This window comes from Canis lupus, chromosome 29, assembly GCF_048164855.1.
Source record: "Canis lupus baileyi chromosome 29, mCanLup2.hap1, whole genome shotgun sequence".
Lineage (NCBI taxonomy): Eukaryota > Metazoa > Chordata > Mammalia > Carnivora > Canidae > Canis > Canis lupus.
The window spans coordinates 40,502,091-40,527,569 of NC_132866.1; the positions used below are offsets into that span (position 1 = coordinate 40,502,091).

The 25,479-nt window shown below is 42.5% G+C and overlaps 2 protein-coding genes across 13 annotated transcripts in view; one reads left to right on the forward strand and one right to left on the reverse strand.

Moving 5' to 3' along the window:
- The window catches only part of WDFY4 (WDFY family member 4), a 285,777-nt gene that overhangs the window by 44,549 nt on the left and 215,749 nt on the right, over positions 1-25,479 (reverse strand). The window contains exon 48 of one of the 9 annotated variants that reach the window (XR_012020971.1): positions 20,375-20,535. The exons of 7 other annotated variants lie outside the window; for them this stretch is intronic. Coding sequence is in view for 1 of the 2 variants with exons in the window: in XM_072806365.1 (XP_072662466.1) it covers positions 20,379-20,535 (157 nt within the window). In the remaining variant the exon portion in view is untranslated. The remainder of the gene's footprint in view (positions 1-20,374; positions 20,536-25,479) is intronic. One more of the 9 variants, XM_072806365.1, reaches the window with a different exon arrangement.
- On the forward strand, positions 469-22,815 carry LRRC18 (leucine rich repeat containing 18). 4 transcript variants are annotated; one of them, XM_072806368.1, is made up of 4 exons: positions 469-610; positions 2,991-3,081; positions 5,079-5,111; positions 21,819-22,815. In XM_072806368.1, the coding sequence occupies exon 4, from the start codon at positions 21,911-21,913 to the stop codon at positions 22,676-22,678; it is 768 nt and encodes a 255-aa protein (XP_072662469.1). In that variant the 5' UTR covers positions 469-610; positions 2,991-3,081; positions 5,079-5,111; positions 21,819-21,910; the 3' UTR covers positions 22,679-22,815. The 4 variants fall into 4 exon arrangements, with proteins under 4 accessions (XP_072662469.1, XP_072662468.1, XP_072662470.1 ...); XM_072806367.1 differs by lacking the exon at positions 5,079-5,111; XM_072806370.1 differs by lacking the exon at positions 2,991-3,081 and having other exon boundaries at positions 473-610.

Genomic DNA, 25,479 nt, shown 5'->3' on the forward strand with positions numbered 1-25,479 from the left:
CTGCCACCTCCAAGAGAGAAATCATCCACTGGGTCCATTTTATTCAGGCTAATAACAATAACAATGAACAAAAGCGAGACATGGTCCAGTGTATTGCTTTACGTTGCAAAGGCTCAAGCGAAGATTTAGTTCTCTTGCTCAGTCTGTGAGCCCACCACCTATCCCCGTTCTGGAAGGCAGGCTGCCTTGAAGGCTACAAACACAGGCAGACCCAGGCTGGAGACAATGAGGGTCAACCTCCTGGAAAGGACATGTGCTGAGCCTTTCTGAGGAGATGGGGCTACAGAGATATGAAGTCAGGATAGCAAAGCTCGGTGGTCTTGTTACTTTATTTTGTTAAGTTTGACAGGGGAGCAGGAGTAAGGGGACAAAATGTACACATTTCAGTTCAGGAAATGAGATACAGCCTGTGTCATTTTCCATTCTAGAAAGGGTTCTAGAATTTTACCAGTGGTCCTTTGTGACATGGCCACCAGGTAGAATGGAAGATAGAGGCATGTCACCATCCCATTTCTCATTTCATCGGCTATGAGCTCCAAGGAAGATCCATCATTTCCTTACTATCAGCAAAAGACGCCATTACCAGCAGTGCTGAGACACCTAACCAAAGGTAAGTCATAGTTTTTGACTTTTTATTTGTTTATTTATGTTTGTTGTATGTCTTTTTTCATTTAATTTGAGAATTTATGTGTATACTCCTACATGGATTTCTTTTTCTTTTTAAAAATTTTATTTTTTTATTTGAGTACAGTTGACACACAGCGTTGCGTTAGTTTGATAACATAGTGATTCAACATCTCAATATAGTATACTGTGCTCACCATGTGTGTGGCTACCGTCTGTCCCCATACAACGCTAGTACACTATCACTGACTGCACTCCCTATGCTGTGCCTTTTATTCTTGTGACTTATCGATTCTGTAACTGGAAGCCTGTAATCTCCCCTCTTCTCTACTCATAGACTTAATAATAATTATAATACCAATAATTGTCTAACCACTAAATACTGCAGACTTCTTACCCATTGTCTAACTTCTACAGAGATCCAATAAAGCAGGCATTACTTCCACTTATAGATGAGGATGTGGATGTGTGGGGTGAGGGAGTGGCATGCAGCCCAGGGGAGTTCACCGTAGCTTGCGGGAACAACTGCAAGTTGGGACAGAGCAGGGACCCGTGAACACCTGACACTGTGTTCAAAGTGTGTGCAAAGCACCTGTCCAGACTAAACCTTGACCCGGGGCCCTGACTCGCAAGACAAGTTCTTTTCTCTGATGAAGGGAAAAGAAAACAAAAGTAAACAAAAAGCAACAACAGCAGAAATCTTAGTTCTGGCTAACTTAGAAGGCAGTTACCTGACAAATTCATAATTTGTGCACATCTGGAGCTAAAGAATAAGCATTAGCAAAGTTGCCAAGTTATTATTGCATATCCATGAGATAAATATGAAACTGTAGAGGTATTAAAAGCCTGGAAGGATATGTAACATGAAGTTACCTCCAGATGCAGAAATTGAGCAGCTTTAATTCTCATGAGGTTTTACACACCTGCAATGTAAAATGTATTTATCTTCTTGTGTATTTTCTTCCTCAAAATATTGATTTTATTTTTGCTTATGATTTTCATATTATTTATTTTCTAATTGAAATGATGTACTTTTACAAAGAGTCTAATTAGAAATACACTGGGTAGTAGGACTCCAGGCAATTTTTAATTTTCTACTTATCCGGGGCACCTGGGTGGCTCAGTGGTTCAGTGTCTGCCATTAATTAACTCAGGTCATGATCCCTGGGTCCTAGGATCGAGTTCTGCATCGGGCTCCCTCCAGGAAGCCTGCTTCTTCCTCTGCCTATGTGTCTGCCTCTCTCTGTGTGTGTCTCTCATGAATAAATAAACAAATCTTTTAAAAAATTCTACTTACCTGAATTTGATAATTATTTTAAACCCATCTTTTGTCTAAATTGAATAATCTGTTTTCTTTTAGCTTTTCATTAAACAAAACAGCGGTGGTATCCATGTATTTAAAGTTTTTGTGGTTAACAATATTTCTATTTCTTAATTTAAACTATTTCCTTTTGCTTTTCTGTACTTTTCAAAATGTTCAGTGCTTAGATTTATTTTGTATTTCAAATTATCTATTTGCTAATTACTTTATTTACTTCCCAACTTCATTTGGGTAGTGCAATTTAGAGTATATTTATTTCTTTATTTCTATGAATGCATTCTCAAATTTTTCTACAATGTTAGTTTATTATGCATAATAGTTTTCATATATAACTTTCTGCTGATCTTCTCAATTTCTGGAAATTTAATTTACAGAAAAAAACTGAACAAAAAGATTACAAATGTACAAACATATTCATTGCAGCCCTATTCATGATAGCACTAAATTTGGGAACAACAAGGAAAGCAAAGTCCACCAGATTCAGTATTGCACATTCAATCAAAAGATAGATTTTAGAAATTATATAGCAGCATTTGACATAATATTAATTAAGAAAAAAATGCCTATATACCTGTAAGGCTTTTACAAGCATTATGGTCATTCTAATAGCATAAAAAGGACACAAAGAGAAAACTGCAGAAATAATTAAATTCAAATAAACAGGTAAAGACCACTTTCTTAGAAATCAAAGAACTGAAAAAGCTATTTGGACAAATAACAAGGAAGTTGAGTGATATTTTGTGGGACTTGCTCAATGCTTTATATAAAAAGTAAGGTATTTGTCCCTTAAAGGAGGCAAACATGGCCTTTCTTTCCCAGTAGCAATGTCCCACTCCCAGCGTGGCCGTGGACAGTCAGCTGGGCCCGGTGGCAAATTGCTCCACTGTGCTGCTGAGGGAGGCCGGGAGGAGAGCCCCCTGCAAGAAGCCCGAGGAGCCCAGGCCTGGGTGTCCCTCCGCGTGGGCAGCTAGCTGCACCTGCGCCTGCCAGGGAGTTTAGGGTGTGCTGGAGACCTTTTCAGCTATTGTGTCCTCTCACCTGGCAGGCTGGCATCAAGATTATGCTAATTAACTCCAGTCTCTTGTTGCCTGGTGACAAAGTTTCACAGTTGAGAAGGAAGAACTGGCAGAAACAGGGTAAGTTTTTCTCTGGTAGTGGCCCTGCATTTACGAATTTACTTAAACTTTGCCAAACAACCACCACTTCACAAATTCTGCTTTTTGCTCTCCTCCTTTGTGTAAGCAATTTTGGAAATGCTGGTTCTCTTGGTGTGCTTTATTTACAAACCTCAGACAGGAGCTAATTCATTATTTAGGAGAGGAGGAAGCTGGGCCTTGAGCCTCAGGCAGGAAGGGCAGCTAGCAGGGGCCCGAGCTGGGGACCCAGCCAAGGGGTTAAGGACCAGCTTGGGAAGGACTGTGTGTATGAGTCTCTGGGGCTTTAGGGTCACACTTGGGTCTCTTTCCAAAATCTGAGCCTGGAGCATTTTGCTGTCCCATAAGCAAGGGGAGACTAGTGTTTGAACTGCTTCTTAACCCCACCAGTGACTGACCGCTCAAAGAAAGTGCAGTGTGTGTACTCCTCACTTAGGAGGCTAGAGCCTAATGACTGTTGACTGTGGTGGTGCTTGGGGCACAATCCATCTTTTGAGAAGTCTGGAGGCAAATCCTTACCACAAGTTATCCTGAATGCTGGGGCCCATTAACAAGTAGTTAAGTCCTAGGCTGGGCTGGGCCCTGCAAGGAACACACGAGAACAATGCCTTATGTCTCTATTTCCATGACAGGTATAATGGGAAAAGATAGGTGCTCCTACTTCCAGTCTTTATGACTTTGGACAAGCTACTGGCCTCTCTCTTGTCCTCTCTGAGCCTTAGTCACATATTTTTCTAGTGGAGATAAAAATGAATACGTCAAGTGGTTATAAGAATTCTTTATAATGTCTGTAAAACGTCTGGCCTATAGTAGGAGGTCAGTAATCTATACACACAGTCTGAAAGCAGGAGCTGAATTCAAACATGTTAAAAACTATGCAGTATCATTGCTTTGCAAAGGGTTTGGCACATAGTAGATTTTAAATTCATTTATGAACCGTATGTGATGTTATATTCCGTGAACCAAGTACTAAACACCAGTTCCTGTGGGATGAAATGGGGAGTCAGAAAGGTTAGGAAATGTGTACAAAGTCACACAGTTAGGGAGAGACAGAGCTGTGACTGGTCTCCAAGCCAGGGTGACTCCCATGCCTTCTGGGCTTGAGCCTTAGCCTGGAGGGAAGTGGGAAATACTGAGACAGTCACTGCCCACTCTGCAGAACACCTGAGCCCCACGCTTGTCTGGAGACTGATTTTTAGGGTCTAGTGCTTGGTAGCTCCAATTTCTTCTTGGGGATCCTAGGGTCTCCTACTGTTGCTGAGAAGAGATAAAGGTGACTTCATGCTCTCTGCCTCCAGCCATTATCTGAGTAATGGGAAAGTCAAACCAAGTAATGTTTCCTGGTCCCTAGTATTACTAGCACACAATGTGAACTAAAACATGTCCCCCTCTAAATAGGCACCATGGGTTACCCTGCTGCATAATCCATCACCAGCCTTCCATCCACTGCAGAGTCAATTCATTGCCAACTTCCAGTTCCTACCAGTCTCACATCATAGATCTCAACTCAGCCCCCTGAGCTGGGTCTGATAACATGCACATGCTATCCCTGTGGTGAGGGATGAGTATTAAGGATGGGGCTTGAGCTGGTCTAGAATGAGAAGTCTATAGAATCTAGCTCAGTTTAGGCTAGTGTCTGGAAAACACAATGAGTCAGGAGCTCCCTTGTCAGCCCAGAGGGCCCCATTTATCACAGGACCTTATAAAATCAAACTCTCATGGAAAAGCCAAATGGCAGTTCAACCCACAGACAAGAAAAGTGAGCAGATACTGGCTCTGCTTGAGCAGCGTGTGACCTTGACAGGGGACATGCTCTTGAGGCTTAGTGCTTTATCATTAAAGTAGGGTGTATGGATCAAATGAGATAACACACATAATGCACTTGGACGTAAAATTTGTGCTCAGCACAAAAGAGGAGACTATAGAAAACACCAGGCTTGCTAGAACTTCAGCCTGTGTTTTCTCTTTGACCTATACAGGCAACCCAGAAGATTCTGCTCCCACCACATATGGTAAATATGAGCCATCCTTCTCCTCCTCAACCCCTTGATATATATCATTTTCTTCTCCTGTCTGCAAGTGGCTGTCTCCATCTATTCTTCCCTCCCTACCTCTGTAGACTTCCCAGCAGCCTGAGTGATGCCTCTAAACTTTTCGTGTCCCACCTCATGCAGGCTCTCCCCAGCTCCTCATCCTCTTCATCTTCTATCCTCTTCATCCAGTCCCTGCTCCAGCTCCCATGCCATTTTCTTTCTCTTCAACACCACCAGCTCCTCCTCACTGGTAGGACTTGCACCTGGTGTACACCTTCCCTACAAGTGTTCTTCCTCAAATTCTCTCATGCAGCTTCATCCTAGTGTGAGCTCAAATGTCATGACATCCCAACCTTCTCAGCCTAAATTAGACCACCTCACCCCAATATTCTCTCCCTGATCCTTGACATTCCCTTTGACATACACTAGGTCTGATTTTTTTGCAGAGCATTTGCACCAACTGCAATGATCTTGGGTCTTTTTGTTTGTTTTTATTGATTGATTTGCTGCTCCTAAAATAGGAGCTTCGTGAGAAACACAGTAATGTCTATCTTGCTCACTGTATATCATCCAACCTGACCCTGACTTATATAGAATGACTCAAGTACAAGTTGTTGAATGACTGACTGACTGAATGAATGAACAAGCAAGTGAGTAGCTTGGGCTGTAGCAAGCTCTAGAAGCTAACAGTGGACAAATGTATACTCATATCTTCTAATTGCTACTATGTTTTCTTTTACTATTAATATCATCATTAATAACTTGGGTTTAAAAAGTTGCAGACTTTTGTCCTTGGGAATCAACAAAGATTGTTCCACAAATTTTACATCTGGTGTTAATGACCAGTGGGGAGTGTCCTAGGGCTACTCATTGGAGGGAAATGATTACTACGTGCTCTTCAGTAGATCTACCAGCATTATCTATTGTCTTAAAGGCACTGACTGTGGGAGCCAGATTACTACTCACTGAACACCCGCTACACACTGGCCACTCAATGCACAGTCACCCCCGCAATTACTCTTCATAAGAAGTTACAATCTCCTGGCCCATTTTGCTGATCAGCAAACTGAGCTCATGATTAAAACCAGGCTGGCAGTAAAGGTGGGGTGGAGCCCAGTTCTGCCTCAAAGCTCCTGTGTTCCCTGCTGCCCGAGTGCCTGCTTTCTATTAAGTACTTTTATACACAACAGGAAGGGAATACACAAAGTGTCTAATACATGGTCACTATCCCCATCTGGAAAATGCCGAAAAGCTGCTCCATTCTAAAGTGCTGTCGGCTGTCTTTATTGGCATCATTTCTATCATCTCCAGCAAGTTATATCTGGCTGCCTAGAGTCAGTAAAGACATCTCTCTTACTGATGGGGCTAAATGCTTCAGTAAACAACTTCAAGTAGGCCTGATAAAGACTCAAGGAGGAATGGGAAATCTGAACTTAGGAAATATTTCTACAAAAAAATAAGATTAGATAGAAATCACAGCATTTTCCAAAGACAGGTGCCTTGCATACAAGCAACAAGCCTCCAAACCACCCTTTTGCACCCTTGAACTTTAGCATCATTTTAAAAATTAGACCATAGTCATTCTAGCAGCCTTCCCCTCTGGATGGAGAAAAGTTAGCCACTGTTTAAATAAATATCTTCCCTTACAAGGCACCGTAGTTTGGGTCACCAACACATAACAGGCCATGTGGCTTGTGTATCACAGTCATCTGTGATTGATCAGGGTTTTCAGTGTAGTGGAAGGCTTGCTGGCTCTGAGGGAACATCTCTGGAGGGAATGAGAATGGCTGCCTCCCTCCTCTTCTACCACTCCACCACCCTGTCAGCATGGCCAAGCATAGGGGCAAAAACAGGGCTCTCCACCTTCTGCTTAATTTGCACATCTGCAGTTGGTGGGGTGCTTCTTGGGTGCCCCTGTATCTCTATTTGCCACAGCAGCCAGGCAAATCAGGGTTCTCAACCAACCACTGGCACTGTTGCCACCATCCCATCACCAAAGCTCCCCTTCACTAAGCACCTGTCACATCATAACCTTTTTCTCCTATGCAACTCTCACATTGCCCTACTTTACTGAGGAAACTGAGGAAAGCATTGTATGCATCTATTTGGAAAGTCTTCCTTTCCTCAAGGGTGTCCCACTGGGGCTGGGTACACACTCGGTGACAAATAAATATTTGATGTGAAAGTGATGACTTTTCCCCAAAGACCTCTCCCTTGAAAAATAGTCCACAATGTTCTAGAGGCCCTTTCAAAACAATGGGTCAAGAGAGATTCCACAGCAGCTATTACAAGCTGTGGAATCTGGGATGAAGCTGACCCCTTTCTGAGGTCATGGAAACTGGGATGCCCTTGTTAAGCATCTTGAATTCATTCATTCAACCAATACTGTCGGAGGGCCTCCTGCTTGCCAGGCACTGGGAGTTTAGAGCCTGGCCAGAGAGGAGATCAAGGGACAGACAATAAAAATAAGCACACCAAGTAAGTCTATTATAAAATATATTTGGGTGATAAATGTTATGGAAGAAAGTACAGCAGAGGAAGGAAGATCAGGGTATGTTAGGGTTCACTTTGCATCATTAATTGGAGGACCAGGGCAGGCTGAATTGAGAAGGTAAAATTTACCCAAAACCTTGAAGAAGATGAACAAGTAGGTCAGTCAAGTAAATGTCTGAGAGAAGAACCTTCCAGAAGAATGAAACAGTTGGAGCAAAGGCCATAAAGAGAACTTTGTGGGGCAAGTTAGAGGAATGGCAGGGCTGGGTGGTGGATGTAGAGTGAGTGTAGGGGTGAGCGGTGGGGAGCCCCTCAGAGAGGTGGTGGCTCAGGCCATGAGGCCACCGGAAGGTCTCCAGCCTTTACTTGGGTGAAACAGAAGTCACTGGAGACCTGTGAGCCAAGGAGTAACCATTTGCCACGGTAACAGAATTCCCCTGGCTGCTGTGTTGAGAACAGACTGCATGGGGCAAGCAGGTGAATAAAACAAGATAGGAGGTCACCCCAAACGCCCAGTGGCAAATGGCAGTGACTCTGCCAGGGCATGTGGTGGCCAATGGTAGGATTCTGGATTGACTTTGAGCACAGAAGGGACAGGATTTCCTGATGGACCAAACATGGAACATAAGAGGAAAAGGAGTGTTGAGTGTGATGCCACAATTTATCTGACACACAAGATGCTGTTGCTGTCAGCCTGGCTGGAGAAGGCTTTGGGTGCAGCTGGTAGATGGGGAGCTCAGCTTGGGACCTGATGTGTTTTGATGCCTTTACATAGTACAAGTAGAAATGTTAAGGAGGTAGAATGATACGTAAGTCTGGGATCAGGTGGTGAGCTCTAGGTAAGAGATAAAAGTTGGGGAGTCATTAGTGTATTTAAGGCAATGAGACCAGATGAGATCATCAAGGTACCGAGTGTAGGCAGAGAAGAGGCAAGTGGCTTGGCCATGGCCCCCAGGGAACCCATGGCAGACAGTTCTAAACCAGCCCATTCAACTCCCTCCCATGTCTGGTCTTCCTTCCACTGCCTCCTGGTGCCCCCACTCAGTAAGGGGTCCTGCATATGGCAGCTTCCTGGTGGACCCAAGACCTCATCTGGGGGGAACACGCTCCACTGTGAGGTACCAGCCCAGTACAGCACTATGGCTGCTGCCAGCCAGGGGGCTGGGTTTCCTACCTTCTCAGGTAGAAATTAGAGAGGAGAGGGCATGGGCTTGTCTGTGATCACCTCGGGGGAAGTGTGGGGACTGGCTTTCTCCTTTTGGCTTGACATGCAGCTAGGGTATCACTTGGAAAATAAGTCAGGTCATGTCTGCTCTGGTTCCTTTTTGCTGATTTTGTTTTCAATTGTGCCTCTGGCCTGCCTACCTGCCTTTCTTCTCTTCCTCCCTTCCATGCCCCTTCCTTCTCTCCTTCCTTTCCTTCAATTTTGCTCCCCCCTTCTCCTCAGCGCATGCCCCCCTCCCCTCTGCCACAGGGCCTTTCCATCTGATGTTTCCTCTATCCAAAACCCCCCTCCCTATCTCCCTGGACCCTTGCTTCCTTCAGTGTCTGCCCAGATATTGTTTTCTCAAGGAGGCCCTTCCTGGTCACCCTCTCCAGAAGTATATGCCCCCACTTCCCTCCCAGCACCATCTCTGTTTCTTTTGTCCTGACTCTTTCACGTCCTAGCTCTCATTGCCACATGGCATCGTACATTTCTTTACTTTTATCCCTCTCGTTCTTCACTTGGCTTCTGTATAAAACTGACCATGGCAGTTTTCAGGCACCTATTATTAATTAATGAATAATTAATTCCAAAGGGCTGTGGGAAGCTCAACTGTTCCCTTATGGTTGATCTTCAGGGCTCTCCTTCAAAATATCTCATAGCTTCACAAGGGGAAGATTTACAGCCCCCTCTGAGCTGGGGGCTTTCGTACAGCAGATGGGGGCACCACACCAGGGTATCAGTTCATGGAGGTCTGTGCTGTGTTCACCCCTCTGCAAGTTCTCCCTGGGACCAGGTGGGGTACAGAAGACATGCATACACTGTGGGGCACTTGTAGAGAATGGCCCCCTGTCTCTGCAATCTTGGGGGTTCTGTGCCCCAAGGAGTGATGTCTCCTTGTCCTCCAGGATAAAGTAATTTAAAGTCTGCACCTGGTGAGGCAGAAAGGCCATAGTATGGATGCTGGGCTGTGGAGACTGAGTCTGGTTTCTACTGAATTGGAACCCTGGAGTCCTAGCTCCTCTGTACACCTGTTACACTGTCCTGATCATGCCACTATTTCCTCTCTCCCCCAACACACAAAGGCACAAAACGGGCCTCCAAGGATCACTCTCTCTCACCCCACCTTAGGAGGCAGATACTTTTATTGTCTTAATTGCAGAAGTGGGAGGTAAAGCTCAGTGAGGCTCAGGGGACAGTCCAGGGTCCCCCAGATGGTGAAGGGGGAGGCAGGCGGCAACCCACATGGACCTAAAGCTCCTGTATTTTCATCCTTCTGAATCACTTTTCTGAGTCCATTTTAGTTATCTGTAGGAGAGGCCAAGGCTGTGGGGAGAAAATGCAATAACATCTATCTGGCAGTAGCAGTATCTAAACCATGTTGGTTGTAATTGAATTAACACTCATCTCTTGAGGTTTCCAGGTGCCAGGACTAACCAGTCCTTCCACTTTCCTGCGTGTGTAGGTTGATTTGTGTGTTGAGAATGCACTAGTTGATGAACAAGGCGTTTCTAGTCTGTTAAACTAATAATCTTAATATTTTATTTTAATTATAAGGCACCTATTCCCTTTTGCTCCTTTAACAAATCCAATTAAAACAGAGTACATTCAGAATTATAAAATAGATGCTATTAAACCAATAAGAAATCATAATCTTTTGTTATTGGGCTGTGTGACCCCTAGTAACTTTTGCTCCAAATAAAAGTTGAATTCTTATTATCTGCCAGGGGAAGGGGGCAGTTTGACGTATAATGACATCATAGGCAGCACATGTGCAGAGCTGCAGTGATGCTCAGGATGGAGAAGTAAATAATATTAAGGGTAGACAAAGCTATACATGCATAATAGCCCAGTAAGACACTTAGAGCTGCACCGATCAGATTAGATAACTGCCACACAAAGTGAACTTGATAGCTTCCACACAGACACTCTGTTTGCTGCAGCTCTGTTATCATGGAAGGAGCACTCCACCCAGAAGTCCTGGAATGTGGTGAGCTGCATGAGCTTGAATGAACTACTTCATGCCCGACTCCACCCCACAGCATCCTTCCCTTGGGGTAGGAGGAATATTCCCACCTCAAAGGAGAGTAGTGAGAACTGAATGAAGTGGCAGAGGGAGGTGGCTTTGTGAGGCAGAAGCATGATGTGCCTCTAAGAGTTGAACATGTGGGGGGTGGGGGAGGGGTAGAAAGCATCATATGATTGACACACGGAGATGGCCTGTCGTCTGGGAAGATAGGACGTGCATCTTACGGGCGTTAGATTTTACAGTGAGCCCACACAGTGAAAATCAAACTTCTGGTGGTCTGCATACAGTCTCTCAGGGCCCCTACACAACCAGTACCCCAGGGCAGAAGGGGGCCCCAAATCTCTGGTGAGTACCTGGGAATGCCATGGGCTAACCTTCCTGGGCCGCGCTTGATGAAACACCTGTATCTTGACATTCTTGACACATTCGATGTGGCAAGAAACTTATACTCTGGGGAGCCTGGAGGACTAGTGTGGCTGAGGGACAGTAGATTTCTGTCTCCATCACTGCCTGCTTAGGAGCACATGCCTGTCAAGTGACCTTGTGGTGGCACATGTACACCCTGTTTAAATGGTTTCTCTCTGAGGGTACCTGGGTGGTACAATCAGTTATGCATCTGACTCTTGGTTTCAGCTCAGATTGTGACCTCAGCATCATGAGATGGCATCTAGTTCCATGGTCAGCACAGAACCTGCATAAGATGTTCTCTCTCTCCCTCTGCCCCTCTCTGCCCCAGCTCTCTGGCTCTCTCTCTGTCTCTGTCTCTCTCTGTCAAATAAATTTTTAAACTGTTTCTCTCTGTTTGTCTCTCTCCCACTCTCTCTCCCTCTCTCTCTCATTGTCAATGTCCAAGTTCTTACAGTTAAATGACTCCATTTGTGTTATTAAAATACCTTTAGAAGTCACTTTATTCAGATGTACACATCCATATATGTATCTATGAGAACGAACACCCTATACATTGGCCCCTGGGCAATGCAGTGAGCAGGCAATGACCTGGAACAGTTTCTTCAGGGAACCCAAGTTACATGTGGTCCCTCCAAAAGGTCAGTGGGACATCAGCATTATTGACCTGACAGGAACTTTGGCCAAAGATTGGCTAGCTGCTCCAGCCCAGGAGTGCACTCCATTCCCCTGTGGGTGAGTGCCATTGCACTTCCCGTCTAACCCGTGCCAAATTAGAATGGGCCTAAGTGGGTATCTAGGCACCCAGAGTGTGTGACTCTGTGACACAGCTTCGTTCCTACATCAGAGAGCCCATAGATGACCAAAGCCAGCAGCACACCTTTTTGGGTACACGAGGGGAAAGCAGCTCTAATTTCTGTTACAGGTGTCTTTCACCCTGGGAATGCTAGAACTCCAGAATGCCTTCTTCTTTTTGGAGTTATGGGGTCAGCAATGTATCTTCCAAGATAAGCATTTCATACTGCTAGAGCAAAGACAATAGCAGAGAGAGAAAAGAAAGGCAGCATAGTGAAGAACAAAGATCATAAGCTTTGGTATAGGCATATCTAAGTTTGTTTTGGCTGTGCTGTGTGGTCTGTGTTACCTTGGGAAAGTCACTTGACTTCTTCGTGCTCAGTTTTCTTATCCTAAAAATAGTAATGACATTTTGCTTCATTGCTGTGGAGACACAGGAAGGGCCCAGCCACATGTTTGCCATAGTTACTTCGGTACGTGTCACCAGAGTGAATGATGTTGAGTGGATCTTCTGAAGCTGATGTCAGAAATCCCCCCATGATCATGGCATCCCTGTAAGACTCCACTCCTGCTGTCTACATCTTCTCTCCATCAACTGCCAAGGGTCTGGTGGTGTTGTTGCCGTAAGCTCCACACACATCTTTCTGCCTCTAGTCTATCCTCTCTTCCCTTCCTAGAAATCTGTCCTTATGCCCCCAGGAAAGAGGAGCTCACCATAACACAGCTGGGGGTGGTAATGGAAAAAATAAAAGCACTTCATGCTTACCCCCCTCACCATGAGCCTATACTCGAAAAACCAGCTAACACTGTAAAGCAAGTAGAGGAGCACACAGTTCCTGGCCCAGAGTAGGCACTGGACAAATGGTAATTCCTTCCCCCAGTGTACACTATGCCCAAGTCAAACATTAGTGCCTATTTTAGAGGTGTGGCCAGAGGTTCCAAATAGATGCACTCCACAGGTGGCTCCACAGTGAACCACCCACATCTCCACCTGCCATATGGCTGCTTAGAGAAGGTATAACATGTTTCAGGTAGGGGTAGAGGGCACAGGGAATGATTTGAAGCCACATAGGTAGTCACAGCGGAGGTGAGGCTGGCCTCTTACAGGTCTAGTGAATGGTCTATAATGGGTCTATTCTATGTCTCAGTGCGTTAGTCAAACGAGTGAAATAATTATTGTGAGATCACATTAGCAAGATGTTAAAGATATCAGATATATACAAAGTCAGTCTTACTTAAAGGCACATGAGTGTGAGGCACAAGATAAGCTGTATTATCATAGTGATGATAACAATCTTACAATAAAAAATGCCTGCAAATATTTGATGGCATTAAAATATAGGTTGCCATTACATTTTTAATTTAGATATCCATGGGGTGTCCTACCATGCTGTTTGATTCACAATGACTAAATAGAAAAATTAATTAGAAATTAAAGTCAACCAACTGGTCCAGTTTCTCCAAAGTATAAAAACCAATTGTTCAAGACAAAAAGACCCAGTACATTTAAAAACTTCTTGTATTAGGGCTTCTCAGCTATTCATATGATATGAAATCTATCGTCTATCCATCCATCCATCTATCCGTCTATCTATCTATCTATCTATCTATCTATCTATCATCTATCAATATATCTCTTTCTTTGATTTCCAGCTTCCTTTGTGTGGTTGTTGGTCCCACTCTGATGTTTGAGGATTCTGTGAATTGATAGTATCAGACCATCTTACCAGTTTTTGTTAAATCAAAAGATCATGAGTTTTACATTTCTTTTGCCAACACTTATTCTCCTACTCAGTGGGCAGAACTGGGCAGGATGCTGACCATTCTGAGTTGCATGAAAGAAGGGATATTCCTGGTCTTTGGGGCCTTCTGGCACTGGTCCACTGTTAGTGGTACTCAGTGGCTTAGGGAGTCATGATGGATCCTGAGCAGTACAACACATCTTTCTCACCATAACCAAGAGCAAGGTCCCCAGTCAGGTAAGGTGGTGGTGAGAAGTATGAAGGGGCTGGGGTCTGGATCATGCTTCATGTGGCCTGGGGCTATCTGGGGACCCAGATGTGCTGGGAGGAGGTGAAGTGCATTATCCTAGCCCCTGCTTTGCCTTGCAGGTAATTAATGAGCAGGCTCAGAGCCAAAGGGTGCTGGAGAGAAGCTCCTTAATGGAGAAGTACTCTGGCAGCTCCATGCCGCTTCCTTCCCAACATTCATCAAAGCTGGAGGGCTTCTTATCAGGGGTTGGATGGACTCTGGAGAGCACACTCAGCAGGGGTCACCTGGGTGGTTCTTCAGTCTACTGGAAGCATCCTTCTCATCCAGGGCCCCACTAGCCCATGCTTATTGTGTTTGAGCTGAACTTTATCTTTAAGAAATACAAAAGACAGTTCAGACTTTGGGGGGCTCAGGAGAATCAGTAACAATGTAGATTTTAGCTCTTTGAGCTTGGGAACTGGCCTTGTTTATTGCTCACCGGTGTAGCACATAATAGGCTCTCAATATACCTACTTGGTGAGCGAACAAATGAAGGAATGCAGGAATAAGCACATCGATTTGGCTTAAATTAGCCCCAAAGGACTAGGATCATGAGCAAAGGAAACTTTACTATTTGTTCAGGTCCATGGGATAGAATTGCCAAATAAAATACAGATGTATGCAATGTTTGGGGCACATGTATACTAAAAAGTATGTGTTGTTTATCTGAAGCTCACAGTCAACTAGGAATTTGTCATTTTATTTGCTAAATCTGGCCACCTTCTCATACAGAAAAGTCATTGATAAACATTAAGATCAGAACACAGGATCCCTTGCTCTTGGCCCATCTTTTCTCTTAATGAAAATTTCAACTCAAGTGCAGTAGGGCTGTTTTTCTGACACACCACCTTGTGCATAGTTGGCAGTGGTACAGGTGATACACACATGTACCGTGGGAAATGCCACATGGTTCATATTTGGATGGCCTTTACTGGGCACGACAAAGCTAACTGGGGCATAAAAAAATCACAAACTTCTAAACTGGGCCAAGCAAGCAGCCATAGTACAAGGACAGAAATAGATGTGGAGCCCCGAGTATTTTTAAGATTTTTTAAAAACTGTAAATTTACTTATGGTAAAATTTCCCTTTCTTAGTATTCTGTTCTCTGGGCTCTAACTGAGGCACAGCTTCACGTAAGCACCACAGTCAGGATACAGGCAGTTCCAGCACCCCAGAAAACTCCCTCCTGCTGCTCCCTTGTAGTCAAACCTTTCCTGCCCCTAGTCCCTGGCAACCACTCATCTGTTTTCTGTACTATCATTTTGGCTTTTCCAGAATGCTATATAAATGGAATCATTCATTATATCGGCTTTTAAGATTGACTTCTTTAATTCAGCAAAATGCTTTTGAGATTCATCCAAGTTGTTGCATGTATCAGTAGATTTGTCCTCTTTATGTTTAACAGTGTTCCCTGATAAGGATATGCCACAATTTCTTTATCCATCCACCCACTGAAAGAGGTCTTTGGGTTGTTATCTTCTGGTTTTGGCAGTTATGAATAGAGCAGCTACACACACATGAATAAGTTTTTGTGTGAAGCTAAATTTTTGTTTTTCTGGGGTAATTACCAGTTGGGGAAATGCTGGGTCTTATGGTAAGTCTATAGTTAATTTTATAAGAAATTGCCAAACTGTTTTTCAGGGTAACACTTTGAATTCCAATGAGTGCTCTGGTTGCTCTGAATCCTTACTAAATCTTTGTACTATGTAGATTTTTATAAAGTTTTTTTTTAAATTTCAGACATTCTAATAACTGTGTAGTGATATCTGCTTGTGATCTTAATTGCCATTTTTCTAGTGACTAATGATGTTGAGCAACTTTTTGTGGGCTTATTTGCCACCATATAGCTTCTATAGTGAAAAGTCTTGTTAAATCTCTTGGGCATTTTATTTTTATTGTGTTATTTGTCTTCTTACTGCTGACCTTGAGTTCTTCATAGATTCTAGATAATAGTCCTTAGTTGGACATATATTTGCAGATGTTTTCTTCCATTCTGTAGCTTGTCTTTTTATTCCTGATTTTTTTTAACAGAGTGGAAATTTTATTTTATTTTCAATATTTTATTTTCTTATATGGATTGTACTTTTGCCAAACTCAGCTTATGAAGATTTTCTTGTGTGTTTTCTTTTAGAAGTTTCATGTTTTAGACTTTATGTTCATATCTGTGATTCATTTTGAGTCCATTTGAGTTAATTTCAATAGCTTGAGATTCTTCTTCTTATTTGTATGGTTACCCATACAAAAGTGGGTAACCAATTGTTCCAACACCATTTGTTGGAAAGTTCATTATTTATCCATTGAATTTAGTTTGAACTTTTGTCAAAAATCATTTAACCATTTGGCTATAGTTATGTGGCTCTATTTATGGACTCTGCTTTCTATTCCACTGATCTATGCATGTGTTCCTTCATCAACATCACATGCTACAATTACATGGTAAATTTTAAAACTGGAAATGTGAATCCCTCAACTTTATTTTTCTTTTTCAGAATTTTTTGGATTTCTAGTTTCTTTTCCTTTCAATATAAATTTTAAAATCTGTTCATTCATGTATACAAATAATCCCGCTGGAATTTGCATTGATCTTTATACCAATTTGAATAGAATGGACTCTTTTTTTTTATATTTTTAAATTGGAGTTCGATTTGCCAACATATAGCATAACACCCAGTACACATCCCATCAAGTGCCCCTCAGTGCCCATCACCAAGTCACCCCATCCCCCTGCCAACCTCCCTTTCCACTACCTCTTGTTTGTTTCCCAGAGTTAGGAGTCTCTCATGTACTGTCACCCTCACTGATATTTCCCATTCATTTTCTCTCCTTTCCCCTTTATTCCCTTTCACTATTTTTTATATTCCCCAAATGAATGACACCATATAATGTTTGTCCTTTTCCAATTGACTTACTTCACTCAGCATAATACCCTCCAGTTTCATCCATGTCGAAGCAACAGTGGGTATTTGTCGTTTCTAATGGCTGAGTAATATTCCATTGTAGACATAAACCACATCATCTTTATCCATTCATCTTTCGATGGACACCGAGGCTCCTTCCACAGTTTGGCTATTGTGGACATTGCTGCTAGAAACATGGGGGTGCAGGTGTCCCGGCGTTTCATTGCATCTGTATCTTTGGGGTAAATCCCCAGCAGTGCCATTGCTGGGTCGTAGGGCAGGTCTATTTTTAACTCTTTGAGGAACCTCCACACACTTTTACAGAGTGGCTGCACCAGTTCACATTCCCACCAACAGTGTAAGAGGGTTCCCCTTTCTCCACATCCTCTCCAACATTTGTGGTTTCCTGTCTTGTTAATTTTCACCACTCTCACTGGTGTGAGGTGGTGAATAGAACTGACTCTTAATGATATTGAATCTTCCAACTCATGAATATGCTGTATTTCTCCATTTGTTTAAATATTCTTTGCTTTATTTCCTCAGTGTTTTGTAATTTTCATCACAGAAATCCTGTACATTTTCATTACTTATGTGAGATACACAGATTTTTTTTTGGAGTGTTATTATTTTTCAAATTTCAAATTCCATTTGTTTATTGCTGGAATATAGAAGGGTTTCTCTGTGTGTGTTAGCTAAGGTGTTAAACTTACATCCTGCAACCTTGCTAGCTCATTACTTCCAAAAGTGTTTTTTAAATTTTGTGGAACTCTCCAGGTGGACAAGCAGGTGATTTGTAAGTAGGGAAAGGTTTATTTCATTCTTTCCTACCTATATGCATTTTTCTTGCATTATTGCATTGGGTAGAATTTCCAAGATGATGTTGAATAGGCATACTGAGAGTTCACCTTCTGGCTTTGTTGCCAAACTTACCGGGAAATATTTAGTCTGTCAGCAAATATGGTGTGTGTGTGTGTGTGTGTGTGTGTGTGTGTGTGTAAGCCTTTAATCAGGTTAAGGAAAAGCCTTTATATTACTGGCTTGCCATCATGGATGTTAACTTTTGTCACATTTTTTCATGGTGAAGTGTATCTTTTATCATTATGTAGTATTCTTCTTAATCTCAAGTAAATTTTCATGCTCTGAAATATATGCTGTCTGATGTTAAAGCCACTCCAGGTTTCCTTCAGTGTTTGCATAGTATGCCTTTTCCACTCTTTTAGTTTAACTTACTTTCATTTATATTATTTGATTTAGATTATTTGATTTTGGTTTAGATTATTTGATTTTTTTTCTTTTTTTTTTAGTTTCATTTTAATGTATATATTTCCTTTTTTTCTCTGTCTACACATGTTTTAGTGATTTAACTTTCCATGGCCTACTTAGAATTAATATTTTACCAAAGCAGTGTAAAAACCTTAGCTACCATATAGGTCCCAATAACTCTCCCCATTATGTTATAGTTGTGCTATGTATTTCATCTACATACATTGGTAACCCCATCATACAGTGTTATAATTTTTGCTTTCAACTGCTACACATATTTTAAAGATCTTAAGAGCAGAAGAATAGTCTATTATGTTATCAGATGTTTACCATTTCCCTAGCTCTTCCTCTATTCCTAACTCCACATTTCTTTCTAATATCATCTCCCTTTCGTCTGAAGAACTTCCCTCAGCATTTCCTGTACTTGCTCAGCAAGTGGCAAATACTTTCATTTTTCATTTTTCTGAGAATGTCTTCATTTTTCCTTCATTCATCTGGGATATCTTCATTCACTGTCTGTTTGACAGTTTCTTACTTTCAGCACTTGGAAAAAATATTTTTTCCAGTACCTCTGGCTTCCATGGTTTCCAGTGAGAAGACTGCATCCATCCATATCGCTGGCGCTTGAAGATAATGTGTATTCTTCTTTAGCAGGTTTTAAAGGTGAATTTTCTTTTTGCTTTTTAATTTTAAGCAGTTTGATTACGTGTCTGAGTGTGGATTTTCTTTTTTAGCTTATTTGTCCTCTTTGGAATTCACTGAGCTTCTTGCATCTGTCATTTTTACATCTTTCACCAACAGTTAAAGGTTTTTATGCATTTTTCCTTCAAATATTTTTCTGCTCCACAACTTTTTCCTCTCCTTCTTCTAGAGTAGACCAATATCAATATTGATATTGGTATATATGTATTTTATATATGTATCTTAGGAAGCAATCACAGGCTATAAGTTCTGACATATCTTCTGTAGGTTCTGTAGACTATGGTTATAATATCCATTCAGTTGTCAAAGAATTTACAATGTGATTCAAATTAGTACTTCTACCTATATAGTAGTCTACTGCTCAGCTCAATGATCAACGCTTTTGGGTTCAGAGTCTGGGATTAGGCACTAAAGATCCTGTTCAGGGTTTTATCCATGCATAGACATCTCAGGGCATGTCCAGGAGCTCATATACAGCTTAATTAAACCCCTTCCTCTTTACAATCACCCTTTGTGGCTCTAGGAGTGGCCTCCCTCCCTGGTTTTCTGGCTAGAAATCTAGGGATTTTTATTTTCTAAACCTGCTGTATACTTTCTGCTACTATTTCTGCCTCCAGGGCCAAGTGGCAGTAGGGTAGAGAGAAAAAAGCAACCTCAAGTCCTTGGGACTGAAGTTTGGTTGAAGACAATGGTTCTTCTCCCTCAGAGTTTTAGCAGCTTGCCTGGCTGACTCCAGTGATATAGGATTGCCTGGGGCTGAGGTGGTGAAGAAAGGAAAAAACAAACAGAGGATCTACCTCATTCTCTGATTCCAAGAGGCCCCTTTTCTTGATTTTGGTGACACAAAGGGGCTTTTCTCAGAAATCTTTCCATCACCACTTACTGCAAAATTGGTCTCATTTTGAGTTACTTTTCCAAACTGCCTGATACTCTTTATCATCTTATCCTCAGATATCTTTTTACCTTATCCTTCGTCTTATCCTTGGAAAGCTACTCCAGGAGTTCTATCTGGGGCCTTAGTTGCATTCAATAGATGAGACAAGGAAGAGTGCACTTATTCCATCTTAGCTGTGGCTAGACCCCAGCTTTCATTTTTAAGCTGCTTTATCTTTTCTGGTTCCTCAAAGCTACATGATATAGAAACTTTAATAGCGGTGAACACAGGACTGTCTTTGGTTACCAGCTAATTATGCCTGAATATGGTTAGCTCATTGTTCCTTAGGAATAGGTTCAGCTTTCCAGGCCTTCTTGAAAGAACATTAGCGTTGCTGAGAGCTGAGAATACTTTCATTGGCTTACTATGGAGATCTCCATCCCAGGAGGCTCTGATCCAAGACAACTTGCATAGGGTAGGACCCTCTGACCTTAGCTAGGAGTGGCAGTAGCGGGATTGATAGTAAGCACATGAAAGATAATTTTTACCTACTTCCTTTTGACACTGAGGAAAGCATATGAGGAAAACGTGTGATGACAGAGACTCATAGCCCAATTGCTGGTGCTTCGTGTGTTTTGTAAAGTTGGTTCCTGATAAAGGGCCTGAATGATGAAGCATAGAAACTGCAGGGCATCTCTTCCACTCATCCCTGTGGGGAAATGGAGCTAATGTAAGCATCTGTCTCCCGAGAGCACACTTTTGTCCAGGGTGGGAACTTGGTCCAAAATAGAAAATCAACAAACAAGAGGCACCAAGTTTTAGAAAAGAGCCTCTAGAATAGAGCTGGACAGTTTGCATCCTCTTCCTAGATGAAGACCTTCCTCACTCTCAAGCCTCAGTCTTCTTCTCTTTACAATGGAGATAATCCTATGGATTTTGCTAGATTGTTGAAGATTAAAAGGAATATGTGCAAAGTTCCTGATAATAATATTTAATAGTTAACATTAATCAAAACTTTTACTATGTGCCAAGCACTGTTGTAAGCATTTTATAGCTTAATTTACACTCCCCGAGAGCCCTATAAAACAGCTGTTTTCATAAATGAGAAAACCATGACATTGAAAATTTAAGAAAATTATTTAATGCAGAGCTAGACTTCTAAGCCGAGTACTCTGAGGCCGGAATCTACCCATGACTCTGTCTGTCCTACTTCTACATATGGCAGCAGTCCTCACTGATACCATACCAATCAGTGTAGAGGTGTCTACAGTTGACTTTCAGTATGAAGGATGGTGGGAGAGGAAGCGTAGGGGATGGGAAGTAGGAAAAGACAGCATTATCTCAAATTCTGCCCAGCTCAATCCTGACTCCTCCACACTCATCAGCAAGGTGTTAGGCACTCACTTCCCCTTGTGGGCTGAGCAAAAGATGCTCATGTGCTGCCCCTGATGCACTGCAGTGACAGTAGCCAATGCCTGACTAGTACCTCCGGGTCTAGAAGGAAGGTGAGGATAGATGGAATATGTAAGTCATTCTTAACTACCATCTTATTCCCTTATATCCAGGCTGTGCTGCTTCTGAGAACTCAGTAGTCCCACCCTAGGGACTCATAGCATAACTGCAAAGAAACATTAGATTTTGTAAGGGAGCTAGCCAAGAATACACACACACACACACACACACACACACACACACACACTACTGGGTGGCAGAGGTGGGTATGTTTGAGTCTAGGACAATGAAAAGATTCATCTCAGGGAATGGAACAGCCAGAGGGGCACTGAGCATCCTTCAGGCAACCCTGCACCCCAGAAGAGAGCCCTGAATTGGCTGAAGATCTTTGACTAGGTTACTTCTGCTGAAGCCCTAATTTCTGTCCACTGTCCTCTTTCTCTCCTTTAACTATTAGCAAGTGAAACATTACAATTTGGGTGTGGGGGGAATCTAGTGCCCTCATGTCATCTCCTAATGAGACATATTTTCTCTTGTCAGAGTATATCTAGCAGTTTCTTGTGATTTTCCCTCAAACTGATCACCAACCAATCAGAACACCCACTCCAAACATACACCCTTACTAAAAGAACATGGTCAAGGGTGGGAAAGCCCCCAAGGGCAAGAAGATCACCCTCAATGTGGCCAAGAATTGTGTCAAAATCACCTTTGATGGGAGAAAACGCCTTGACTTGAGCAAGATGGGAATTACCAACTTCCCCAAGTGTATCCTGAGACTGACTGATGTGGATGAGCTCGACCTTAGCCGGAATATGATCAGAAAGATCCCTGAATCAATCTCCAAGTTCCAGAACCTGCGGTGGCTGGACCTTCACAGCAACTACATCGACAAGCTTCCTGAATCCATCGGCCAGATGACCACCCTGCTCTACCTCAATGTAAGCAACAATAGGCTGACCACCAACGGGTTGCCTGTGGAGCTCAATCAGCTCAAGAATATCCGTACCCTGAACCTAGGCTTGAACCATCTGGACAGTGTGCCCACCACTCTGGGTGCTCTGAAGGAGCTTCATGAGGTAGGGCTACATGACAACCTGCTGACCAGCATCCCCAACAGCATCTCTAAACTCCCCAAGCTCAAAAAGCTCAACATAAAGCGAAACCCTTTTCCCAAGACAGAGGAGTCAGATATATTTCTAGATACCATCAAGAGGCTGGACAACTTATATCTGGTAGAGGATAAGGATTTGTGTTCAAATTGCCTGAAAAAGTGCCAACAGGCCCGGGACAAGCTGAACAAAATCAAGAATATGGCCACAGCAACTCCAAGAAAGGCCATCTTTTCCAATCTGGTCTCTCCCAACTCCATGGCCAAGGATTCCCAGGAAGATTGGAGGTGACCTGGGACCCTGACCCTGAGGCAGGAAGGGAAAAGGGAGGAAGGGAAGAAGGCAGGGGGCTATATCTACAGGGAATTCTGGGATCTCCTATTCCTGCAATAGCTCTTCCAGCCAAACTCATAAAATACCTTTCCCTACCTCCTTGGTTTGTCATTTTGTTGTCTGAAGGGTTTTTAGTTCTTTGCCTCTTCTCTCTTCTCTGCATGCACATATCCACACGTGCAAGCACAAGGAAAAGGGCCATTCATCCTACTTCTTCCCAGAATTCTCCTGCCTACAGCCCATGGCCAGGGCAGCCAATACTGCCAGCACACTCTCAGTCACACTGTCATCACTTCAGAACCAACCAGCACCTCCCAAATGTGGAGCTCATTCTATGGGAATGCTTTGATTCTGGGCTTTGGAGGTCTGAAATTTCAGAGCATAGATTGACAAGATGGCAGATGGACATTCAGTCTTGGAAAGGTGACAAAACTGGGCCACAGAGATGGGCAGATATTATCATTAAGTGTTGGCAGGTAATATCTTGCACTGAAAGCAGTATTATCTCTTTTTCTCTTGCCTGCACATGCACAGTTTGTTATAGGAGCTTTCTAGACTGAATCTACAAGCTCTTGACTGGCTGTGAATGAATGAGATTGGATTCCCATCTTATTATGTCCAATTCTTTTCCAGACTCTTGGGGAAGTAAGGAAAGAATGGGTGCAAATATCGGTTAGTGCAGTCAATAAATAAATATCTTACAAGGCACTGTACTGATGCAGGGACTGTGTCTGGGGGTAAAGCTTGCCTTGTCCTGTGCAGACCAGTTGAAAGAAGACAGGGCAGAAAGTCATTGCCTGAGAAAGTTGGGAGATCAGGGCCAAGTAGTATGCAGGGCTAGCCTGGCATAGAGAAAAACCAAAGATTCTGGAGCTGGACAGATCTAGGTCCAGGACAGCTCTGCTTCTTTCTCGTCATCTTCCTGGACATCTTACTTAGCTTTGGTTCCCTCATCTGTAAAGTGGGAATAATATTAACCCCAACTACAAGGGTTGTTGTGCATCTAAAGCAGATAGTACACAGAGCAAGTACTCAATAGAAGTCAGTTGTCTGTATGAACTAAAGGTCAGTGCATCTCAAAGCTGAAATACTACTTTGGGCAGTGTCTCTAGTCACACTAGATCTCTGGCAGAAATGACAGTTGTGGAGTCAATTCTTATAGTAGCTGACAATCTTCTTTGTACTATTCATTCACACTCACTCATACTTTCATACTGCCTAAAAGCAAAGGATCAAGGAAGATATATTTAGGAACCCCCGCCCCTTTTTTTTCCCTAATCAAGACTCTCCTATGTTGGTGGCAAATTTTGTAGTGGTCAGTGGAAAAGCACGGAGATCTGTTAATTCAGTGGGACTAGATTGTTTATTTTGCACATGATAAACCATAGAAGGCAGCATACTTCATTTCTTCACTCCTCACTGCTTTTCTTTGTAAGGCTTAGTTTTGACAATTCTTTCTCTAACATCTCTGAAGATTCAAAATTCTCTTTTTAGCCATTCCCTTTATTCAAGATTTTCCATTATAAAAATAACAAAACCACAACATAGTTTTAAATATAACATCTTAAAATATCCACAATTCTACAGTGTGAGCCAGCTATAATATTGACATATTTACTTACTAGTTATGTTTCTTTAAATGCAGTTAAAATTACAGCGTTTACCTCATTTTTATCCTGCTTTGAAATCCATGTTGTTACATGGTCTTAATAACCATAATTTAAAACATCTGTGAGCCAGCTGAACAAATGCACGTAAGTTACTGTTGGGCATTCAAGTTGTTGGCCAGTTTTTCACTAACAGAAAGAATTTTGTGAGGAAAGCCTACACGATGAAGACTTTTTTAAAAAGATTTTATTTGTTTATTCATGAGAGACACAGAGAGAGGCAGAGACACAGGCAGAGGCAGAAGCAGGCTCCATGCATGGAGCCTGATGTGGGACTCGATCCCGGGACTCCAGGATCACACCCTGAGCCAAAGGCAGATGCTCAACCGCTGAGCCACCCAGGCATCCCTACAATGAAGACTTTAAAAACTATGTTGCATTATTTTCTTGGTGTAGCTTCATTATTGCAAATATGCTAAACAGCATGTTTTTTATAAATAAGTTTTCATACATACTGTCAAGTAGCTTACAACAAGATTATACATTTATATATTTACCAGTAACATATTAGAGAATCTGTTTTACTGATCCTGGTCAGCTTTGAGTATCATCCTTTATATTTTTCCCTTCATTTAATGTCTGAAATGATTTATTAGAAGCCCTTCTCCAAGATTAATGAAGCAGTCGCATCTGTGAAGTGCATGATGAAATGTCATACCTTAGACTCAGGAGCCACCACTAGTACATTGGGCCTTGAACATGTCCCTAAGGTAGCCATTCTGCTATTTTAGCTACTTCATCTGTCATCTAAGAAGTATAGAATCCATACAGGAAATATGATCCAAACAGATAGTGGTGGCCAGCTATTTGGATACCACTCATTTCCATTCCTAGCTCCTGGAGACACCCTTTCTTTAGAATTAGTGTTCCTCTCTTAGACACTCAAAGGGATCAACAGAGAAGAGGAATCGAGAACTGTCTCCCCATGCCCCTAAGTATGATCTTGGTCTGGGCCATGGATTTGCCCCCTACTCCCTCTCCAGCTCTGTCACACCATACTTCCTCCACTGCACTTGGTCCTCAACATCCTCTAGGCACTGATGCTGGATTCACTGCCAACTGAGTGGTTGGGGTGCAAGATGACATTTATTT

Coding starts and splice junctions, on each gene's coding strand:
- LRRC18 (XM_072806368.1), top strand. CDS start 21,911: ATGGTCAAGGGTGGGAAAGCCCCCAAGGGCAAGAAGATCACCCTCAAT.